This window comes from Salminus brasiliensis, chromosome 4, assembly GCF_030463535.1.
Source record: "Salminus brasiliensis chromosome 4, fSalBra1.hap2, whole genome shotgun sequence".
Classification (NCBI taxonomy): domain Eukaryota; kingdom Metazoa; phylum Chordata; class Actinopteri; order Characiformes; family Bryconidae; genus Salminus; species Salminus brasiliensis.
The window spans coordinates 25,993,517-26,013,808 of NC_132881.1; the positions used below are offsets into that span (position 1 = coordinate 25,993,517).

A 20,292-nucleotide genomic window follows, 5' to 3' on the forward strand; every position below is an offset into this window, starting at 1 on the left:
GGAGAAGGAGATTTACTTGAATGGAGAAGCAGAAGTCTTAAAGCTGACCTTTTAGAGTTCTTTAGAAAAACAAGTTGGATCTTTCCTAATGTTAAGTGGTATTTGTAAAAAAAATGAGTATTGCTTCGCTGTGCTTGGGAATACGATTGTCTAGACAAACTTGAATAGATGGTAGAATGGTCAAGAATACCTTAACTGATGAGTTTTCTCTCTTTTATTCAGAGGCAGTAGACCTCCTGAAGGAGATAAAGGAGAAAAACATGGAGCTGAATGAAAACGCGCTGACTATGATGTTCCACACACTCGGTGCAGCAGGAAAAAAGGGAGACGTTACCACCATCCGCCGCTTGCAGGACACCTGCTTCACCTTGGGCCTGTTCAAGCCCTCAGCCAACCTCTGTTCCCCTTATGTCATTGCATACCTGGAGAGGTGAGACCTTTTTAGATGATCAAGTAGGCAGCTGTGTTTGTCCTGTGATGGTGGTTGACTATCATTGCCTTCTGGCTTAAATGCACTATGTAAATTGATGCAGAGGGGGAATAATAAAAATTAAAAAAAAGACACGCTGCTTCTCAGAGCTTGGCCCCTCAGCCCCGCCCTCCAGCCTCCATTGAGGTCTATTTGCGAGAGACGCTTTTAAGTAGATCAGCTCATTTGCATGTTAATTATGCACCCTGTGCTAATTGCTGGATTTGCTGGGGACGTGCAGAGCAGTGCATAAGTGCCTCCCCCCCACCGTAACCCTCCCTGCTGGGGAATACAGGGGTGTACATGGTGTTGGAGTCAATGTGTGTACGCAAACACGTGTATACACACCCACACACACACACTCACAGGCGTGCGCGTGTGCTTGCTTGGTGCCCCTTCCAAGACTGTTTGTTTTCCTGTCGCTCGAGTGGCGCAAACACACCGGCGCGGCACAAGCTTTAATTGCTGCCTCGCGCGCGATAAGCTTTCTAATTTAGCTCAGGTTCATTAGTGAGAAGAAATGAGGGGACTGGGGCAACTCTCCGCAGAGAGGCAGATAAGCAAACGCACACCCTCACACATACACTCACACACAGGGTGACTGGCAGACATCCTTGCCCACAACTTTAGGAGGAAGGCTAAGCAGGAGGTGGTAATACACAACTGAACGGTAGCTGGTATTCCTACTGTGTTCAAGCAGTATCAGCTAATGGGGCCGACTTCATAAAGCACGTCTCAGTGTTAACTGAACTGTCCCGTCTGTCTCTTACTTCCTGCCTTTGTCCTTTCATCTCGCACTGTCACTGTCTTCTGTTCTCCCTCAACCCCTAAACTTTTCCACCCTTCCGTAGTCCCTGTCCCCCTTTTTTTTTTTTTTTTTTTTTTTGGCTTCCCTTTCATTTCCAATCATCTCTCTTGCTCTCTTGCTCATGCTCACGTGTCTGTCTCTCTCTCTCTCTGTCTCTCTGTCGCTCTCTCTCTCCCCCCTCTCCCTACACCGTCTTGGAAACCCGCGCGGACGGGGGACAAAGCCGCGTGTGTCAGTATCTCGTCAGAGTGTCAGCTATAATGACTTAATGAACACTTCTCTATGGGATTAACTTTGACAGCCGTCGCCACGACGACCACGGCCGCCGCTCCTGATCCATCCTCCACCCAGCTCCCCCCAGACCCCCCCTCCCCAATCACATACCCCACTCCCCTAATGAGCCGAACAAAGGGACGTGGCAGGAACTTTTCTTTTGTGGAAGGGGGCTGGGAGGGACATATTAATGGTAACAACAGAAAGGGAGGAGAGCAGGACTGTCAGCTGAGCAGGAAGAGGGAAGAGTGTGGTGCCCCCCCCCTCTCTCTTTTTATATATATATATATATATATATATATATATATATATATATATATATATATAAAAAATATTGTGTGTGTGTGTGTGTGTGTGTGATATATATATACACACACACACACACACACAAAATCACATTTGACAAAGATATATGTCTGCAGAGCTTTTGCGGATCTGCTTGGTGTAAAGTGTCAGCTAAGACAGCTGAAAAGCAGGGGTACAGGTTGGCAAGGCTTGGTTTTGTGAAGGGAATGAAGAGCCGTAGCCGTGCCCTACGAGTCTGAAACTCAATCATGGATCACAAATCTGGAAGTCGTCCCTCACACGCTCTTTCTTTTAGACACCCATTTAGTGGTCTCCCTCTTTGAGAACGTGTAGAATGGATGATAACATGGGTGCCAGTCTGCGGAACAAAAGAGGAGGTGGGCGAGAGAAAGGGAACGAGAGGGAGAGAGCGAGCGAGTGAGGGGAGGGGAGAGGAGGATGAAACGAGCTTTCTTGTCTAATTCTTCAGGTTCTTTGCGCAAAGCACTCACTCACGTTCGTTTTTTTTATTCTCCTGCAACTTAATTGGCTGGAAAGTGCTTGACATGCAAAGTTGGTGACATTAACGGGTACATGTTGCGGGAAGGCTGAACACCAGTGACAGCTAAATTGTATCCAGGGAAATTATGAAGCCTTCAACATGGTTAAGCTTTTTTTCTTTCCTTGGGGGGGGAGAGGTGGAGGAGTGTGGTCGCTAGAAAGGGTCGTTATCAATTCTGAAGGGGGATAATTGCGCTTTAAGGGGCTTCATATCATACATAGTTCGGAAGTGATCTTTTAAAGTTTTTATTTTCTATAAAACTAATATATATTCTTTCCACTTTAAAATGAAAGGTTTGTACATTCAATTGTTTGTTTTTCGCTCTATTTATTAGCTTATTAATCAAATATACTTAATTACGAATGATTCATTAGAGGGAAAATATTTTCAGAGTGTGTCTTTTCTAGAGCCAATTGGTCAGTGTAATTGAAGCAGGGCTTAGTATTTTAAGCTTGTGCAAAAGCCTTGCGTCTCCATTTTTGCCATTTTACACTTTGACATACTGTTTTTTTTTGTTTTTTTTGGTTTGTTTGTTTGTTCGTTTTTGTTTGTTAATTTCATAATTAATGGACCAATAGAAATTATCTAAAATTACATATGTACGTATGTATATTACGTATGTATTTATTCATGTTACCTGGAGAAATTGTAGTTTCCCCCATTTGTAATAGATAATTTATTATATTAGATTTTTTGCTGTTGTAGGTTAACTGAAACTTTTGTACATTGTTTCTGTTAATGAACCTGCCTTAACATGCTTGTCTCTCGCACTCTCGCACTTTCTCCATACGAGCACACTGCTGTGTGTGTGTGTGTGTGTGTGTGTGTGTGTGTGTGTGTGTGTGTGTGTGTGTGTGTGTGTGTTTCAATTGGCTCTTGACTTCCGCTTGATGAATAATATTGGCGCTCTTCATTTCAATTAAGCGCGATTGCCTAAGAGGTGTCGTCATGGGCCAGGCTCAATCACCGCTCTTGTTTTGTCCGTCTCCATCCCCACCCCTCTCCTCCTCCCATCCAGCCCCCCCCCCAAGCAAGGTCACCCCTGTCCGAGCCGCATTCCCCTGGCCCCTGCTGTATAATCTCAAGGGTCGCAAACACCGCAGAAATTATACCTGTTAAAACCTCACTGGTTCGCTTTCGCACCCCGGCTGCCCCCTCCCCGCCGGCGCCCTATCTGCTTTGACCTCGGCGTGATTGGCACGGTAATTACCCAATCACTTGATGGCTGCCACTGCAGTCACAATAGAGCGATTGGAGTGGTGTTTTTCTCGTCTGCTCCCTCACTTTATTCCTCCGTCAGCCCTCTGTCAGGCGAGCAGTGAGCTCTTTGTTAGGTACGGAGAGGGAGCGAGGGAAACGGAGCACGGCGAGTAGATCTAATTTTGTTGCCTTATTCTGTCAAACAGCCCAGTCGGGGGTGAGGGGCGAGAGGTGGTCGGTTGTGAGAGGAGGGTGGGGTCCGAGAGAGTTGAGGGGGGCTGCTGACCTTAAGGCCGCAACCAGAGAACAATTTTACATGTTCGTTTCCTGAATAACACATCTGCTCTATTTGGCTCCCTGTTTTCTACTCAGATTAGTGCTTTGAATTTAAGTTTATATACAGCTCAAAAATCAGAGATTAGCCGCCTTGTCCTTTAGCAAACAGAAAACACTGCCAGCTGCGACAGACTTGAGCACCTGGTGTTGGTGGCTGAGTAGTGCTCTTGTTCTTATTGATGCATTCTGTTTAACCCTGTTATTTATCCATATAAAAGTGCAGGTAGGAGCGTTGGGCTGGGTGATGTGTTCAGTGTATTATTACTGTATATTAAGACATTTTTTAGGATTGACCATGATTTTGAAGATCAAAGGTTGTACACTCACATATCAAATATTTATTAAATATTAAATGTTTTCCCACACTAAGTAGAATAATTGATTCACAGGTTTGCTTTAGTCTATTCGGTTAAAGAGGTTTAATTGACAAACTGACAATTCTTAGTACAAACCCCAGGTAATGTCCGAATGAGATGTGTAAATGGAGCAGGCAGTGGCTTCAGAGAGCGCCTTTAAAGCAGCATTATGCAAAATTGGTGTCTTTCACATCTGAGCTCCCCCTACAGCTGTGGAGCTGGTTAAAAAAGCTATTTCGGATATTTTACAGGCTTGGACGCCAAGGAATTTCAGTTTTGCAGGAATCAAACATGTCTCCTCAACACAATTAAGAAGTTTCAACTGGATTTTAATGTAAGATTAATCAGTGATGAATTTACAAGCTTGGAATATGTTGGTTGCACATCACACTTGAATGCCCCCACCAGTTTTCCTAGAATAAAATTCCTTCATCCCTCCAAGCTGCATTTCACAACCCAAAGCCCTCTTAAATGAATGTCATAACGCACATGGTCCGTGACTGTAGTTAAACCAGCTGCATTCTCTTGCATAAAAGAGTAAGTGAAAGCATCAGCAGAAACTAGTGCAGCCACTTTACTGTGTGTGTCTGTACTATCCTGGTCATTCCTATCTAGAAATACCTGAATTGAGTTGTTTATGCAGCGTCTTGCAGCCGAGGCCCGTAGACCAGAACAGCATATGTCGTGTTGCCCCACTACAGCTAGTGGAGACTTAAGACTAGCTATTGGTGGTCAGTTTTGCTTATGGCCTCTTCAATACCCAGTGCTGTTCTTTATTAAAGAAGACAGACAGTAACCCAGACTGATGGACCAATACCTGAAAGTGTGTGTTTGTGTGTTTTCAGTGGGGATTTGGCTAAAGCACTGGAAGCTTGTGAGGAGTGCCAAAAGCTGTACAACAGTATGCCCCGAATCCATGACCTCGTCTGTGCCCTGATTGAGAATGGAGACACTGACTTACTTCAGAAAGGTAAGACACCGACACAGAAACTGGCGTGCATCACTCAAGAGATGAGGGGGCTCTGCCGAGACCACTTTTGTTACGTGGTCACATCGGGTCTATGTGTAAGTGAGAGTTGCAGAGAGGCACTGAGTCTCAGTTTACGATACTGTTCTGAAGACTTGTAGGGGCATGAAGAGCGTGTGTGTTTTGGAGTGTGAAGGTTGTAAGACCTCAGGCTGGGGTGGAGGACCACTCTACCCAGCTGCCTACCCTCCCGACTCCCTTTTCACATACCCTTACCCACTCTTGCCTTCGCACACGGAGTTCAATTTAAGTGACTCAGTCGGAATGTAAAAAGGTTCTTCAAGTGGTTCTAAGTGGGTCTGAAACCACTTTCGCGTCCATATAGAACCATGTTTGTAACCGCTCACATATCTCTGTTACAGGCAAAGTTCTTTATGGATCCAAAGGTGCTTATTTTATGGCATAGCGCAAAGAACCCTTTAAAGAACCTTTATTTTTTTTATTGTGTGTAGTATGAATAGCAGGCCTCTAAGAGCAGGTTACTTCAGCCTTGGCGAATGATCTGCCTGCTCCAGTGACTGACTGTATTGGGATGCAATCACTGTTAGTGTGTGTGTGTGTGTGTGTGAGAGAAATTACACACACCTCTTACATGCATAGTATGCAGAGGCATGGGTTTTTATTCAGATTTTGAAAGCCCCCACCACCCTTCACTCGTGCACACATGCACTCACTCAGTCTTTCACACACAACAGCACACCTGGCTGCAGCCTGATTGAGTGTGATTGCATTGAGTGCTGCACTGCTGAGGCTGCTCTTTTGAAGAAGTTTGCACAGCCTGAGCCTGCCGGCTTGGCTGCACTGAAAGAGAGCAACAACAATAACCACTGGAGAAAAGAGCTCCAAGAATTGATGTACTCATAAGTGTATGTCTCTCTCTCTCTCTCTCTCTCCCTCTCTCTCCGTGCAGCCATGGACTTTGTGAGCCGGCATCAAGGAGAGAACTCAATGCTCTACGAGCTTTCCTTCGGCTTCCTGAAGACGGGCCGCTACAAGGAGGCGCGCAAAATCTTTGAGGTGGGACTGCTGCTATTGTGTCCAAAGCACACAGCTATTTAAGAGGCTTAATTACAGCCACACAGCCATTTTCACTTTTAAATTAGACTGGGCCCGGCGCTCCAAAACCATTTATACCACACAGAAGGCAAAAGCAGGTGGAGGGAAGAGAGCAATGTGGGTGTGCGTGCTATGTTGGGAAGTGGTTATGAAAGGGGCAACTTTTAACAAGCTAAGCTCAAGTGCACGTTACTGAACCTCTGGTGTTAAGCATTGTGTCTCAGGTGGGCATGAATGAGATGTGCCTAATCATTTATATACATTTATATATAAAAAAAGAACGCACAAGGTCAATGCAGAGAGGCTTACCCAGACTCATGTCAGTAGACTCCATGACTTGAAGATGAGAGCATTGCAAATGGACTTTTCTTGCTGTTGTGCTCGTACATAATCGCCTGCTGGGGATTGCTTCCCCCCCATCCCGTGTCACATCCTTCAGCTTCACAGCACTCTGATTTCGAGACGCCTGACGTGTTTCGAAGCGCTCAGTTTGCGAAGAGTTTTGAGGTGCTGTCTTTCCGCAGGCAGAGAGGGCTCGGGAGAGCCTCTGTCCGATGTGAAATAGCCCAGACAAAGACGTTTAGATGTTCAATTAACCAGGCGTTCTGAATGCAACACTGCTAGCGTCCTTTGGTGCCATGTGGGGATTGAGTTCACTTGCCAGCGAAGAGCCAGTGAAGCAGCTGCCTCTGCTAATTTAAATACACACATTGTCCATTCCAATTTGGGGTCTGTGGTGTTAAAGTTATAAAGTGTATACATGTTAGACATGCTTATATTCATTAAGACGTTATAATGGATGGAAATAAATAGGATATGATAGTTGCCATATATCTTGTATATATGGACCTATAGATCATCCAATGGACCAGTCATATTGCAGCAGTGTGATGCAGAATAATGTAAGGTAATGTTCACATCAACCGTCGGAATGGGAATCGCAGTGCTGGTTTGAGCATTTCTCGAACTGTTGATCTCCTGGGATTTTCAATACAGCAGTCTCTAGAGTTTACTCTGAGATGTAATAAAGGATAAACGCCTAGTGAGCGGCAGTTCTGGAAACAAAAACGCCTTATTGAGAGCTTAACAGAGAATGGTCAGACCGTTTGAAGAGGACAAAGGCTACAGTAGCTCTTGTATAATTAGAGTGAGCAGAAAAGAAGGGTATGTATCAGGATGGACAAAACTTTCGAAAACACAGAGGCAGATGGACCTCAGACGACCACATCGAGATCCACTATGGTCAGCCATGAACAGGAAGCTGAGGCTGCAGTCGGCACTGCTTCGCCAATACAAGGCAGCTGAAAACTGGAAAAAGGCAGCCTAGTCTAATTAATCTCAGGCACACACATGATCGGATCAGAAATTTGGCACCAACAGCATTAATCCACGGACCCAACCTTCCTGTGTCAGCAGTCCAGTCTGGTGAAGGTGGCATGGGGAATGTGTTCAACACACTTTGGGCCCCATTTCTATCTATTATCGCTCTACGTGAGCCTATATGAGTGTTGTTGCTGACTATTTATGAACTGGTATCTTTAGCTTGACCGTGAGATTTCCAGTGGCTTTCCCAGTTATTGGCTCTGTATCCATTAGAACTCCTTCGGAATGTGGTAGAACAGGAGACCGAGCAGGAATTGCGTAAGGTAATCGTGTCAACATGGACCAGAATCCCAAAGGAGTATTTCCAACATCTTGTGTGGTCCATTATTATACTATTTCACATGATTTCTACAGAGTGGTGGTATTGGGTTCCTAATGCAGTGCTTAATTCCTAAAGTGCTTGTTGAGCGTATATGCAGTATAATGACTATATATATATATATATATATATATATATATATATATATATATATATATATATATATATATATATATATATATAATATATTTTTTATATATATATATATATATATATATATATATATATATATTAGTACTGATTTGCAAATGTCTTTGAGCTTCTTTTTTTTTTTAACCAAAGCTCTTAGGCCTTTGTTCTGGCAGTAGACCTGTGTCTGCGTATTAGAAGCTTACATTAAAAAAAAAAAAAAATAAAAAAAAAAAGGTCCAGGGCTTTGGGTGTGCAAGCTAAGACGCTGTCTGCTGTGCTACACACAGTTCTGATGGATTTGAGCCATGCCATTTGGCTTCTGTTTCAGGATCTACCAGGTCATGATAATTCCCCTTGCCTGGCTCCTGGGTATTACTCCAGCTGATAAGCTATCGATGGTCACTTAAGGGCGCGGTATTATCCAGCAGCTTTGCCTGTTTGGTGGTGTAAGATTCATGTGTCAATCTCTCCGAGCTCTAGTCTATTAGTTTTGCCCTGAATATAAACATAGCACTGGTGGCTTATCTCTGTAATGCAGATTGATTGATCCCATGCTGGTCTTGTGCATGTTCTGGTTTCTGGGTTATTCGACGTCATTTCATCGAAGAACGCGGGATGGCGCTCAACCCAGCCTTACTAGCCATAGACACAATTATTAGTATTTACATTAGTGTTTGTAATAATGTAGCATATTATGTGTATGGCTAGGAAGACTGTGTTGGGCGCCATCACATGTTGATATCATTTCAGAGGGTTCCTCATGAAGGGTCTCTAGCTTTTTAGTTAATTGATTTATTGAATATTGAAACTATTAGTAATTAACATGGCTTAAAGCAATAATTTGGTGGATATAAATTGCTAGTTTTTCTTTAACACCAAAATACACCCATTTTTAATTTAATTTATTAATTTTCATTTTTTTAATGGCTTGTCTCTAACAGATTATGTAATCTGAGGCACTTTCTTATGTGACATGGAGACAAGCAGCAGCGTTATGTAAGAATTGGTATTTCTTGCCCCAGATCTCCCCCTTCATTTGGGAAGTGTAATTCTCACTTTGAGCCACCCCTAAATCTCATGTGGGCTGATGTGGTAGAGCAATATTAGAGGGTTGTTGGGTGTTACAGTAAGGCTAAATAAACTGACCAGCTCTTTAAGCAGAAGTAAAAGACTATTGCTTTAAAAACTGAGGCTATTAGACTCAAATCGACTGGCTCACGAGGTGGCCAACCACCCACAAGACACCACTGTTCTCCTGCATTGACCATGTGGTCTTCGCTATGCAGGTTTTCCGAAATCTAAAATGTTAATGTTGTTGCACCAGCTGTTCTGTCCTCAGCATCCATGTCTAAGTACAGAAGATGCAAATTAATATAATACTAGTTGTCAGTAGTTTATGGATTCTGGTTACTCTGTGCGTGAGAACAGATGAGGCCCGGACGTTTCCAAGCCAGCAACATGCTTATATACATTTGTTGTGTACAGTGCATGGGTATTGTAGTTCTAGACCATCCACTTGTAAGTACCCCCCTGGGGATCATCCACTACTCGCATAACCACAGTTACATACATAACTGGTTTCCTGTATAACTGTTAAGTGCTTCTTCATGTACAAGGAAAACCCCTTGCAGATGGTTCTTCATAGAGCCTTTGGAAAATGAACACTTGGAGTTCCACTATTGAGTCCTTTTAGTACTGTGGAGAACATGTGGCTCAAGGCCTATCTCTAAAGGCACCCTAAGCCCTGTGGCCCAGTCAACATTGTGCAGATGTAGAGGACCTAGGACCTCAGGGTTTTAGGACTGGATATGTCATCCTCTCTATATTAAAAAAAATAAATAAATAAAATGGCTGTCCCACTTCCTTCTTTTGACACTGCATATGCACATCAGGTCCTCACCTGTATCTCTGATTATTGGGTAAGAGGTTGCTGCGGAGTCTGCATTGAGCAGTCCTCGCCAAAGGCTCAACTAAGGGTGGTTGCAGGAGTTCCTGTGAACGTCAGAGCGTGGAATGGGACCTCCTTTGGCCTTGTGGTCCTTGTTTACAAGAGTGCAAGTTGGTACTGAGCTTAAGAATAAACTTTAAAATAAATAATAATGGAGACATTTCTCTTGCCAGTCTCAATGCCCAGTTCCCCCTTATTGTTTCCATCCCTGAACTTTTCCCACCTCTTAACCATAAACGCACTTGACGCTTACATTTAATGGAGGCTCATTTAGCAGAACCAGGAGTGGGCTCCTCGTAGGCGACCACCAGGTCAAAAGCCCTTCTGGCTTGACCAGGCTAGGTCATTTTAATGTAGGGCTACTCCTCAATCCTCCACGGGCTAATTAAAAGCAGTGATATGTAAGTAGCGTTGCCACATGCAGACATCAGTTGTAGCCCAGGTAGGGGCTGTAAGTGCAGTGCTGGAGTGGCTCTGCAGGTTTTGTGTGTCTGTAATTGTGAGATTATTAATAATGGTGGGTAATTAAGTGAAACGAAGGTAAACGATTTGATGTAATTAGGATGCTTATGCAGCAGCACTAAAGGATAACGGTGGGTGTATAACCGCTCAGGAGTGTGTGTGACCTGTGTTTAAAAAGACACATGAGGGATAGAGGGTTTGAATGTGCTGTTAGTAGAAGGTATGAATGAAATGAGAATACGTTTAGAAGTGACTGACTGAGCTTCACAGATGAAGAGTGGAGGTAATAAATGCAATTCTCTTCATGAATTAAAAATAACAAATAAGGTTGCTATGAGCGATAAGGAACCATGTCTGTAAAAGAGAGAAGAGTGTGAAGGTTGATGAAAATGGTCTTCGCTATATATATTCTATATAATATATTTTTTTCTCTCAGCCCACACTCTGTATCCACCAAATCAAACTTAATCAAATGTAAATACAAAGTTATGATGTTCTATGTAAATGGAAGTTACATTCTTCTGATGAAGTAATTAAAGTAGCTTAATTATGTATTAAATTGTTTACAGGATAACTAGTAATCTATAACCTGTACATTAGTAACCTTCCCAATACAAACCATTACTTTACTGATGTTTATTGAAGCATGTGTATTGATGTTAGTGGTGTTAGGATTGACGCAGTTTGCTAATGTCAATGTTAGGTGTGTTTAATCGATAATTAAGTATTATTGTTATTGTTATTTATTTATTTATTTCTAAAAAACATTAACAGTTGACCATAATTGTCAATAGTGTATCGTTGTGCTACTAATTAGAAGGCTGTCAGGAAGAGCTGGTAAATGAAATAAAGCGTTCAGCATCCCTAATCATGCTTGGTACCAGTTTACTTTACTTTATCTCTTCACAAACTGGCCCGATATGCAAGCTTTACAGGGCTAGGACAGTAACTCTAGCTGAGGTAACCTGGCCTATAACCGAAAGACCGGCTGCCTTTCTCTCTTCTCCCCTCCCCCTTTCTTTCTTATTTCTCTCGCCCTCTTGTTGGGGAAACTACAGTTAGGAAATAGACATGGGATGGCACTCAACCCAACCTTACCTGGCATAGACACAATTATTAGTATTTATTAGTCTTCCTAACCATGCACCTAATATCCTATATTATTACAAACACTGTGTTGGGTGCCATCACATGTCTGTATCTGTCAACAGATCTCATCTTTTTAGATTCAAAGCCCTCTTTCATAGCATTCTGATGCAGCAGTGGCTTTTTGTAGATATTTATTAATTTATTGCATTCAATATAATTCATTTCATATCAATTATTAATATTCCATGTATGTAAAGTGAGTGAGTGGGTGCTTGTGTGGATGTCTAGTACACAGACTCCTGCCCAGATGTGCATTAATACATGCTCAGCATGCTCACTGGTCTGACATGATCTGGACTAGATGTCCTTTTGAGGATTGGGCCAAGTAAAAGGTGTGTGTGTGTGTGTGTGTGTGTGTGTGTGTGTGTGTGTGTGTGTGTGTGTGTGTGTGTGTGTGTGTGTGTGTGTGTGTGTGTGTGTGTGTGTGTGTGTGGTTTCGTCATTGTGGATTTACTCTAGGAGATTTGACCCAGGGCGCAAAGCAGGCCTGGAGGCTATTGGACCATTTTTAGCAAGCAGGACCCAAAAAAAGAACTTCATAGCAATTGAAGTCCACTAAAGAAGATTAAGAGTGAGCGAGAGAAGAGCAGAATTGAATTTGGCCTGGGGGGGGATGTTGTGTAAGAACTTAATTCCCTGGCTTTGGTTCCTTTTGATGCTGTCTGTATGATATTGTGTGAGGACTACAGGCTTGAGGGACGAGGGTCTTGCATACTGACAGATTGTGAGAGAGAGTTTAAGATGGGTTCTCGGCTTCAGAATCTGTGAAGGAGAGATACAATCCTGCTGCCCTCCTCTCTGCCCTTTGTTGTTTTGCATGTGCTAGTTTTGTTTCATCAAACTTTTTCCATAGAATACACCAGTGACCTGTACCTTTTTTATTTTTTTTTATTATTATTATTTTTTTTAATTTAAATAAATAAATAAATTTCTCCCCTCCCTCCTCCTTTCCTCTATTCAGAATAGCCGTTACGAAGTGTGTATTAAACAATGTAGTACCATATGTTGCACTTCTAGTCACATAAAAAATTCCCTTTTTATAAAACAAAATTAATAATAATCTGTACTTTCAGTCTTGTTGGTTTGCCATACCTGCATACATGAGTTGACTGGCTCAGTACAGCACTGCAGCAGTCTAACTTTACGTCAGTTGTTTAAGGTGCTGTAAGCACCAGAGTCTTATTTACTCTTGATTGGGAGTTAGTGGCAGCTTTGATTTGTTTTAAGGTAGATGTGCTGAATTTGTCGGTTTGTGAAATACATGCTTTTGTTAAAGCCGTGCCAATTTGTCCCCCCAATCACAGACCCCTGGTTTAAGGGCAAGGCCTGGGAAACTGCAGTGGTTTGCAGAGAAGTGCATTGCTGGCAAGCAGGTAGGACACATTTCTACTGACACTCATATTTGCATGCAATTACACTCCCTAAAAACCTCAATGTCTGTGTCTCTTTTGGTAGATGGAGACTCTAGAGAACTTTGTGGATGTGACAGAAAAGCTGTTCGAGTGCGACAGAGATGAGATGTACCACTACCTGCTCCGCCTCTGTGGTAAGTTTTCCTTTGTAAATATTTTTGTGGGTATATAAATATGGATTGTGTATTAGCAAAATGTGTGAACTTTGGATTATTGCAAACATCTTAATCAAAGAAGTGTTCCTGAAGAATCTTGGCCTATTCCTCATGGGCAGTGGCCTCCAGTCCTCTAATTCTTGGGTTTGCGTGCTGCCTCCCTCAGACGTACCGCAGATCCAAATATACCCAAAAAGTTTCAGTTGAATTTTGGGATTCTGTTCCATGGAGCGCTGCGAAGACACTGGATCTTTTCTGGATTACAGATCAGCGGTATGTCACTCCTGCCTACAGTTGGCGGTAGCTGTGTGATACTTTGGGGCTCTATTACTTCTCCTTGCACTGGAAACCTGCAGATGGATTTAATTAGGTATCAGGAAATCCTAGGAGAAAACATTAGGCCTTCTGTGAGGAAGCTGAAGCTTGAGCATCGTTGGACAACTATCCCAAGCATACCTCAAATCCACCAAGGCTTGGTTTCAGAAGCCTTGGGAGATTCTGGAGTGGTCATCCCAGTTGCCATGATATGAACTCCACATAAAATTTTTGGTGGGATTTGGGGGTGGGGTTGCAGAACACAAACCCAAGAGGCCTATATTGAACCCAAGAGGCCAAGAATTTTTGTACAATGCTGCCAGAAGCTGGCATTTGACTATGCTTCATGTTTGCAGCAGGTCATACAGCAAAAGGGTGCTCTACTAACTACCAGAGATGCTTGTCACGACTGGGTTGAATAATTCAATTACTGGAATGGCTGAAAGTCTGTGAAATTTGCTAATAAACCTAACATGCAGCAGGACTTGAATAATTTCAAATGCTATATAATTGAACTATAGATGTGTCTATAGTGATGAAGGTTGACCTTGCTTTGTGTGTGTGTTAGTGGGTAAGTGTGATACTGTGTATAATTGTGCAGAACTTTGGTAATTTCTCTAGCAGTGGGGCAGTGCTGCGGGGGGGTGGGGGGGGGGGGGGGGACTCTGAGACTGCACCTCTAACACAGACATTTTAGCCTCTCAGCACTTGATGGTTCTCCCAGCATGGAGCTGAGTGTCTGCAGTGGCTTCCAGCAGAGAGATCAAGTGAAAACAGAAAGAGAAACTCCTGTTTGATGCAGTTAATCTCAATACAGAGTTTCCAGCTCAATCACCATACTCTCTGCTCTCCAACAAAGGAATCCTCTCTCAGCACATGACCCTGTTCGAAGCAAATTATTAATCTTCAGTCATAACAAAACCTCTCCTTAACAAATCTACACACTACAGGAGAACCAAAGCAAAGTTAAAAAATGAAAGTTGTTACAATAGAGGTTTTGTTTCAGGTGATTTTTCAAAATCAGTGCTTTTGTCTTTTTACATCAATAGAAAATGGTTGAGGTGGTGATGTGATGCTTTGGTTAATCGACCATGTGATTTTCTAATATGCAATTCATTCATTAGGCCTGTAAATAGGTTTGGGCACCGTTATAGACTCAGGACATAGTCCAGTGACTGTGAGGATCTTTTTTAAAGGCTTCGGATTTTCTGTCTTTTAGGTACTAAATTGTAGGTTTTGTAAATACTTTGGATCATTATTCTGTAGAAACCCCTAGAAACCATCCTTTTCTTAGTTTCAGCCTTTTAACAGATGATTTGTCCATTTGCATTATGTTCTATGGACGCCAGTCTTCCTTCCACCTTCCACCATGCAAAATTGCCATGGCACCTGGCAGCAAAACCCCATCGATCCATAGCACTTGTTTCTAAAACTCCTCTGGCTTCTTTACATGTTCTCTAGCGCACCTCAAACATTTTATTTTGCCGGGTCAGAAGTTAAAAACTGGCATTTATTATTAACCTTCTGCAAGATTACTTTTTTGCTTGCGCATGAAGTGTCAGGTGAATTATTATTATTATTATTATTATTATTACCCTGGGATATTTGAGTTCACTGAGAATTCCCAATTGGATTTTATGTCCAAGGTTCTTTAGTGGGTCTCCAACCATTTTACCCAGGTCACATAGTTGATTTTGGTTTATTATGAGAGTAACTGTGCATTAGGATTTGCTAGGAACCTTGTTTTTTGTCTGAGTAGCTCCAGAGGTAGCTTCACTACTTATAAAGGGAGTGGGTGGATCTCCTGTTGAGATGGCCTGTTAATAGAAGTCTGTGTGTGCATGAACACGATGAGCTCATGTGATCTAAATCTAACCCTGTAATCCCGGTTTCTCCAGTGAACACAAACAACTGGTGTAAGGCAGAGGCAACATGGACGAAGATGCAGGAGGAGAATGTAATTCCCAGAGAAAGGACCCTGCGCCTACTTGCTGATGTCTTCAAGAACAACAATCAGGAGGTGCCCTTTGATGTGCCTGAGGTATCTATAAATAAATGAATTAATAAATGTCTAAATGAAAGAATAGCTGTATTTCACGCACAAGCAGGCCGTGCAGTTATTCTGAACCCGAATACTGATTCTTAGCATGTCTCTCAACACAGTTCAGAATCCAAGCACATTAAATATCTATTAAATGCCAAACCTGTCTGAATTGGTCAGTTTAATATTTAATGTTATTCTGTTGGCTTGACCCTTAATCTTTTTAATCTTTTTGGTTTTTACAGTACAAGTGGTAATTGGGTTTTAGGATGAGACGAGCAAAATCTGAGAGTTAATGCCTACAGTTAATGCAGCTGTATTCAGTCACCGCCCCTCCGCGAAATTGGGAACTCACTTAAATTTATTTACAATTGTGATTTTACATTGTTGTAAATAACAATTACACAATTACAATCACAATTACATTTCACAATTGTGAATTACATTGATTTTTGTTCTGTCGATGCTTCAGCAAGGATTTGCATCATCTTGTGTGCTTAGGTGTGTTCAGTACTTTGTGTGTGCACTTGCAGGTCTGGTATGAGCAACCTGAAGCCATTGAGAATAGTTCAGAGGAACAACCTAAAGACACAGCCTTGGAAGTAATGGAGAAACAGGAAGTACAGTTTGCTCAATTTAAGCACAAATTGATTTCTCTCACCAAGAAAGGCAAAGTCCAAGGTATGTCCTTTAACTACTGAATGTCGGTGCTGACTTTTTTTTTTGTTTGTTTTTGTTTTTATTTTTAATTTGACCACAATAACTCTGATTAATAACATGAATAACATTTATTCATCCATTTCCTCTTTTTGCTGCTGTTACATGATTATATTGGACAGTGTGTATGTATATTTTGTGTAGTATATCAGCTGGTCCTCCAATTTTAGCTTCTCTACTGTTTGATTGTGTGCTAACACAGATGAAGCTGAATTAGACTGGAGTGAGAAATTACTTTGTGAATCGGAAAACAAATGGAAATCCTTAGCATTGACTGTCCAGTTAATTGACTAATTGAACAGTTATGCCTTTTTATGGTTTCCTCTGACCTTAACTCTGTCATATAACTACTAATAACAAGTGATTTGCTTTAGTGAAGTAACAAACCATTTGCCAAGCACCACCCCTACTCTTCAGTGCCACCGGTGTTTTACAGTCTGTCCCAATGCCTGGCATTATCAGAAACTTTGTTAGGACTGGGAAATGTTGTCTATAGTGGTGTTCTGTAAGAGAGAATTCTTTTGTGTGTGTATAGTTTTAGACGGTTAATATCCATGATTTAATGTCTGTAAAATATAGAATAAAAACAAAACACTACCATTTAAAAGTGTAATATATTTGCTGTTTACTGGCTAATAACGTAGTTTAATGACTTTAAACGTAGACAAGCCGTTCTTTTTCCTCTTCTCTAATCATTGTTTCCTCCTTATACAGATGCCTATAACATTCTAAAAAAGGCAGAAGAGCAAAACATGAGTTTGGACTCGGCTTTGTACAACCTGCTCATCAAGGCCCTGCTGGCTAAAGGCAAGCTAAATGAAGCCATGACCGTCAGAGACATGTGAGTGTAGCTGTGTGTGAAGGGGTTAAAGGGTTATTGCACACTCTAGATTCTTTTGCGCCCCCCCTCTCTCTCTCTCTCTCTCTCTCTCTCTCTCTCTCTCTCTCTCTCTCTCTCTCTCTCTCTCTCTCTCTCTCTCTCTCTCTCACCCACAACCCCCCCCCACCTTGGTGTCGCACACAGGTTTAGGGTCGTTGTCTTGGTTATTGTATGCTGTGTTGCCTCTAAGGAAATCTTCTGCGGTTGAAGCAAGCAGCTGCCCTTAATCTCGCTCTTTACTATTTCTCACACACAAGCACAGGGTGATCAGTTTAGGTCTTCCATAGAGCCAGATAATCTCTTTGTTCTCTAAAAAGCCTGGCTGCACGTACAAATGGCTGTCGTCTTCTGATTAGTAATACTTCAGTAATAGTGAAATCTTTAGTGTTGTATTAGTATAAATGGAAGCACGGATTATGTGCTTTCTGCTAAATGTTCTCTGAATGGAAGGGTTTAGTGCTGTAGATTACGTCTGCATTCTCTCAGCATATCCTTACTAAAGAAAGGTCCTTGCCCTGTAAATTCTCCCTGCGTGAACTCTAGAGGAACTCGCTGTACATAGATCTGTTTGCACCTTCACCATCATTTTTCCAGCACCCCACATACTCTTACGTTGTTAGAGACACCACCAGTGCAGGATTTCAGGGGCAGTAACTGATGATTGGTATTGGCAGTATAAATAAAGGGTGTGAGAAAATATTCATATATTAAAGATATAGATGTATAGCAAAAAAACGCATCAGTTTCTAATTGGCTTTCATGGCGAGCAGTGCTTTTTGTTGAGTTTCAACTCTAATTGCTAGATAGCAGTGTTATTCTCAGTCTTCAGATCTCACTGTTCTTATTGGAGAAAAAGTCAACTTGGGTTTTTGATGTGAAATTTTGCTGTTTGTGGTTTTTTTTTTTTTTTTTTTTTTTTTTTTTTTTGTAGAAATACCATGACATTTTTCCTAATATTTAACTGAAAACAAATCTCACTATATTAAATTGAAAAACCTGTCCTTGACGACACAGGTTTTTTTGTTGATTGTTTTAATAAGTGTAGCTTCAGTGTCTTTGCTGAGTTCTGTGCCCAAGCCCTAGTTGTGCAATCCAGTGGCGACAGTTTCAAACAAAAACTCCCTTGGAGCAAGAGCAAGAAACCTCGAAAGGACTCCCCATTCTCTTCTGGTCTACAACGGAGAGCAAAAAGCATCATAAATGCTTCAAAAATAAATATTTTATTGGCAAATCTGGTTACTTGGCACCCATCTTCGTCGTCAGGCAGTATTTCAGTACTGTATTTTCAGTCAGGCAGTAGATCAGGCTTCTATTTCTATGATGTGATGGTTTCAAAAAAGTATTTTACATTGCTGATCATCTGTTAATGGATGATTTGTAGCTTTTGTAGCCTGGGGGGGCTTAGCAAGCTGACAGGCTCTTTTTCTTGAAAGGCTAAACTTTATGTTGAGCTCTATGAGAACTTCTGTTCGAATTTCAACCAGGGGTCGGTCACCTTGTTAATAACGCCTCTAGTCATAGGTAACCACTGAAGCCTTTAGATTGTTAGAGGTCTTGTCTGGACAGAATGGAGATTATGCAGATCCATTATTGCCATGTTAATATGAACGTGTAAAGAGCTCCTAATTAGTTATGTAAGTAGTAATGGTTTAGGTAGCAGTCTAACAAAGATTCCAGTGGAACAGCAGTGGCGTCCCTGCGTGGCCCATGCATCCTCTCTGTTTTGTTTGAATTGGATTGATTTTAAAAGAACAGGAAATGCCCAGTGCTTGTGTCCTATAAATGCATGCTGAACTAAAATTAGGCTTCTAAGTTATGGGTTCTGTCCGTCTGTAATTCCAATATCAGAGCCATTCCCTTTTATCAGCAATTCATTTATTGGTCTTTGATATCTCCTCCACCCCTGTAGTCCCTCCTTTCACTTTGTCACTTGGAGGGTTGAGACAGTGCTTGCACGCAAGACAGCAGACGAAACACCCTGGCCCACTTGCACGAAGACAAAAAAAAAAAACATGAGGAGATTTAATGCCCAGCCGCTGCTGAGCATCTCAAGTCTGTTCAAACGGAGCCAACAACACCCTGCTTGGGCAGCACTTAATCGCAACACCCAAGTGTGCTGATAACCATTGTGTATGTGTGCGAGGTAGAGTGAGTGACTTCGATGGCCTTTTGGCAGATGTTGGGGTGGGCTGGGGTGTTCGGGGCTGAGCAGTGGAGGACTTAACGGGCAGATTAAGAGGATTGGGAATAGAGCAGTGGAGAGAGGGATTGCATGCTGCTCTGAGGGCCAATGAGGAGGGGAGGAGGGGGACAGAGGGATTTTTCCCTGGCTCGATAAGAAGTCTGACCCCAGCTACAGTGGCAATCTGCTGAGGTGCCCCGCTCTAGGCCCATCGCCTTGGCGATAAGGAGCAGCGGCGGTTGCTCAATTGGGCAGAAGGACTAATCTGGTCAGCAAATGTTTAAAAAAAGAAAAAACATTGAGGGATGAGAAAGTCTAGAATCTGTAAAAGGAGAGTGGATTCAGTGTCCTGTTCTCACGCCTTTTTGGTACGGATTATAAAAATAGTTAAATCATATGTGCTTATTTCTCATAGTACAACACAAACAACTGGTAGATTTGTGCTGTTGACCATGTTGTTAATTGCTCTTTGCTGAGCTGGCAAGGCTTGCTGAAGGTTTGTGTATCTTCTCGTTTATGCAGATGGACATAAAAAAGAAAACCTGTTTTTATTGTGATATGTAAAATTTAAACCATGATTCAGTTCTCAATTGTCACAACGTATACCGGTCAGAATGGCAGAGCAGTCTCAAAGTTTTGGAGGTTTCTGATTTTGGTATATAGGCGTGGGCTCAAATCACACTTCAAGAGACGCTTAGACAAAAGAAGCAGTGTTGGGACTGAAAGTTCACCGGCTCGACCCACTAGGCTGGGTAGGCTGAGATATGCACTTGAACAAGGGCGCTGAGGTGGCGACATCACTTTGGGTGTGTGTTCTTCACATTG

The 20,292-nt window shown here is 42.2% G+C and overlaps 1 protein-coding gene across 1 annotated transcript in view; it reads left to right on the top strand.

The window, feature by feature from the left end:
• Window positions 1-20,292, top strand: part of lrpprc (leucine-rich pentatricopeptide repeat containing) — a 54,216-nt gene that overhangs the window by 24,909 nt on the left and 9,015 nt on the right. Inside the window, exons 23-30 of the mRNA XM_072677730.1 lie at window positions 223-430; window positions 5,135-5,259; window positions 6,227-6,333; window positions 13,070-13,138; window positions 13,221-13,311; window positions 15,546-15,688; window positions 16,222-16,369; window positions 17,120-17,246. Coding sequence (XP_072533831.1) covers window positions 223-430; window positions 5,135-5,259; window positions 6,227-6,333; window positions 13,070-13,138; window positions 13,221-13,311; window positions 15,546-15,688; window positions 16,222-16,369; window positions 17,120-17,246 — 1,018 coding nt within the window. The remainder of the gene's footprint in view (window positions 1-222; window positions 431-5,134; window positions 5,260-6,226; window positions 6,334-13,069; window positions 13,139-13,220; window positions 13,312-15,545; window positions 15,689-16,221; window positions 16,370-17,119; window positions 17,247-20,292) is intronic.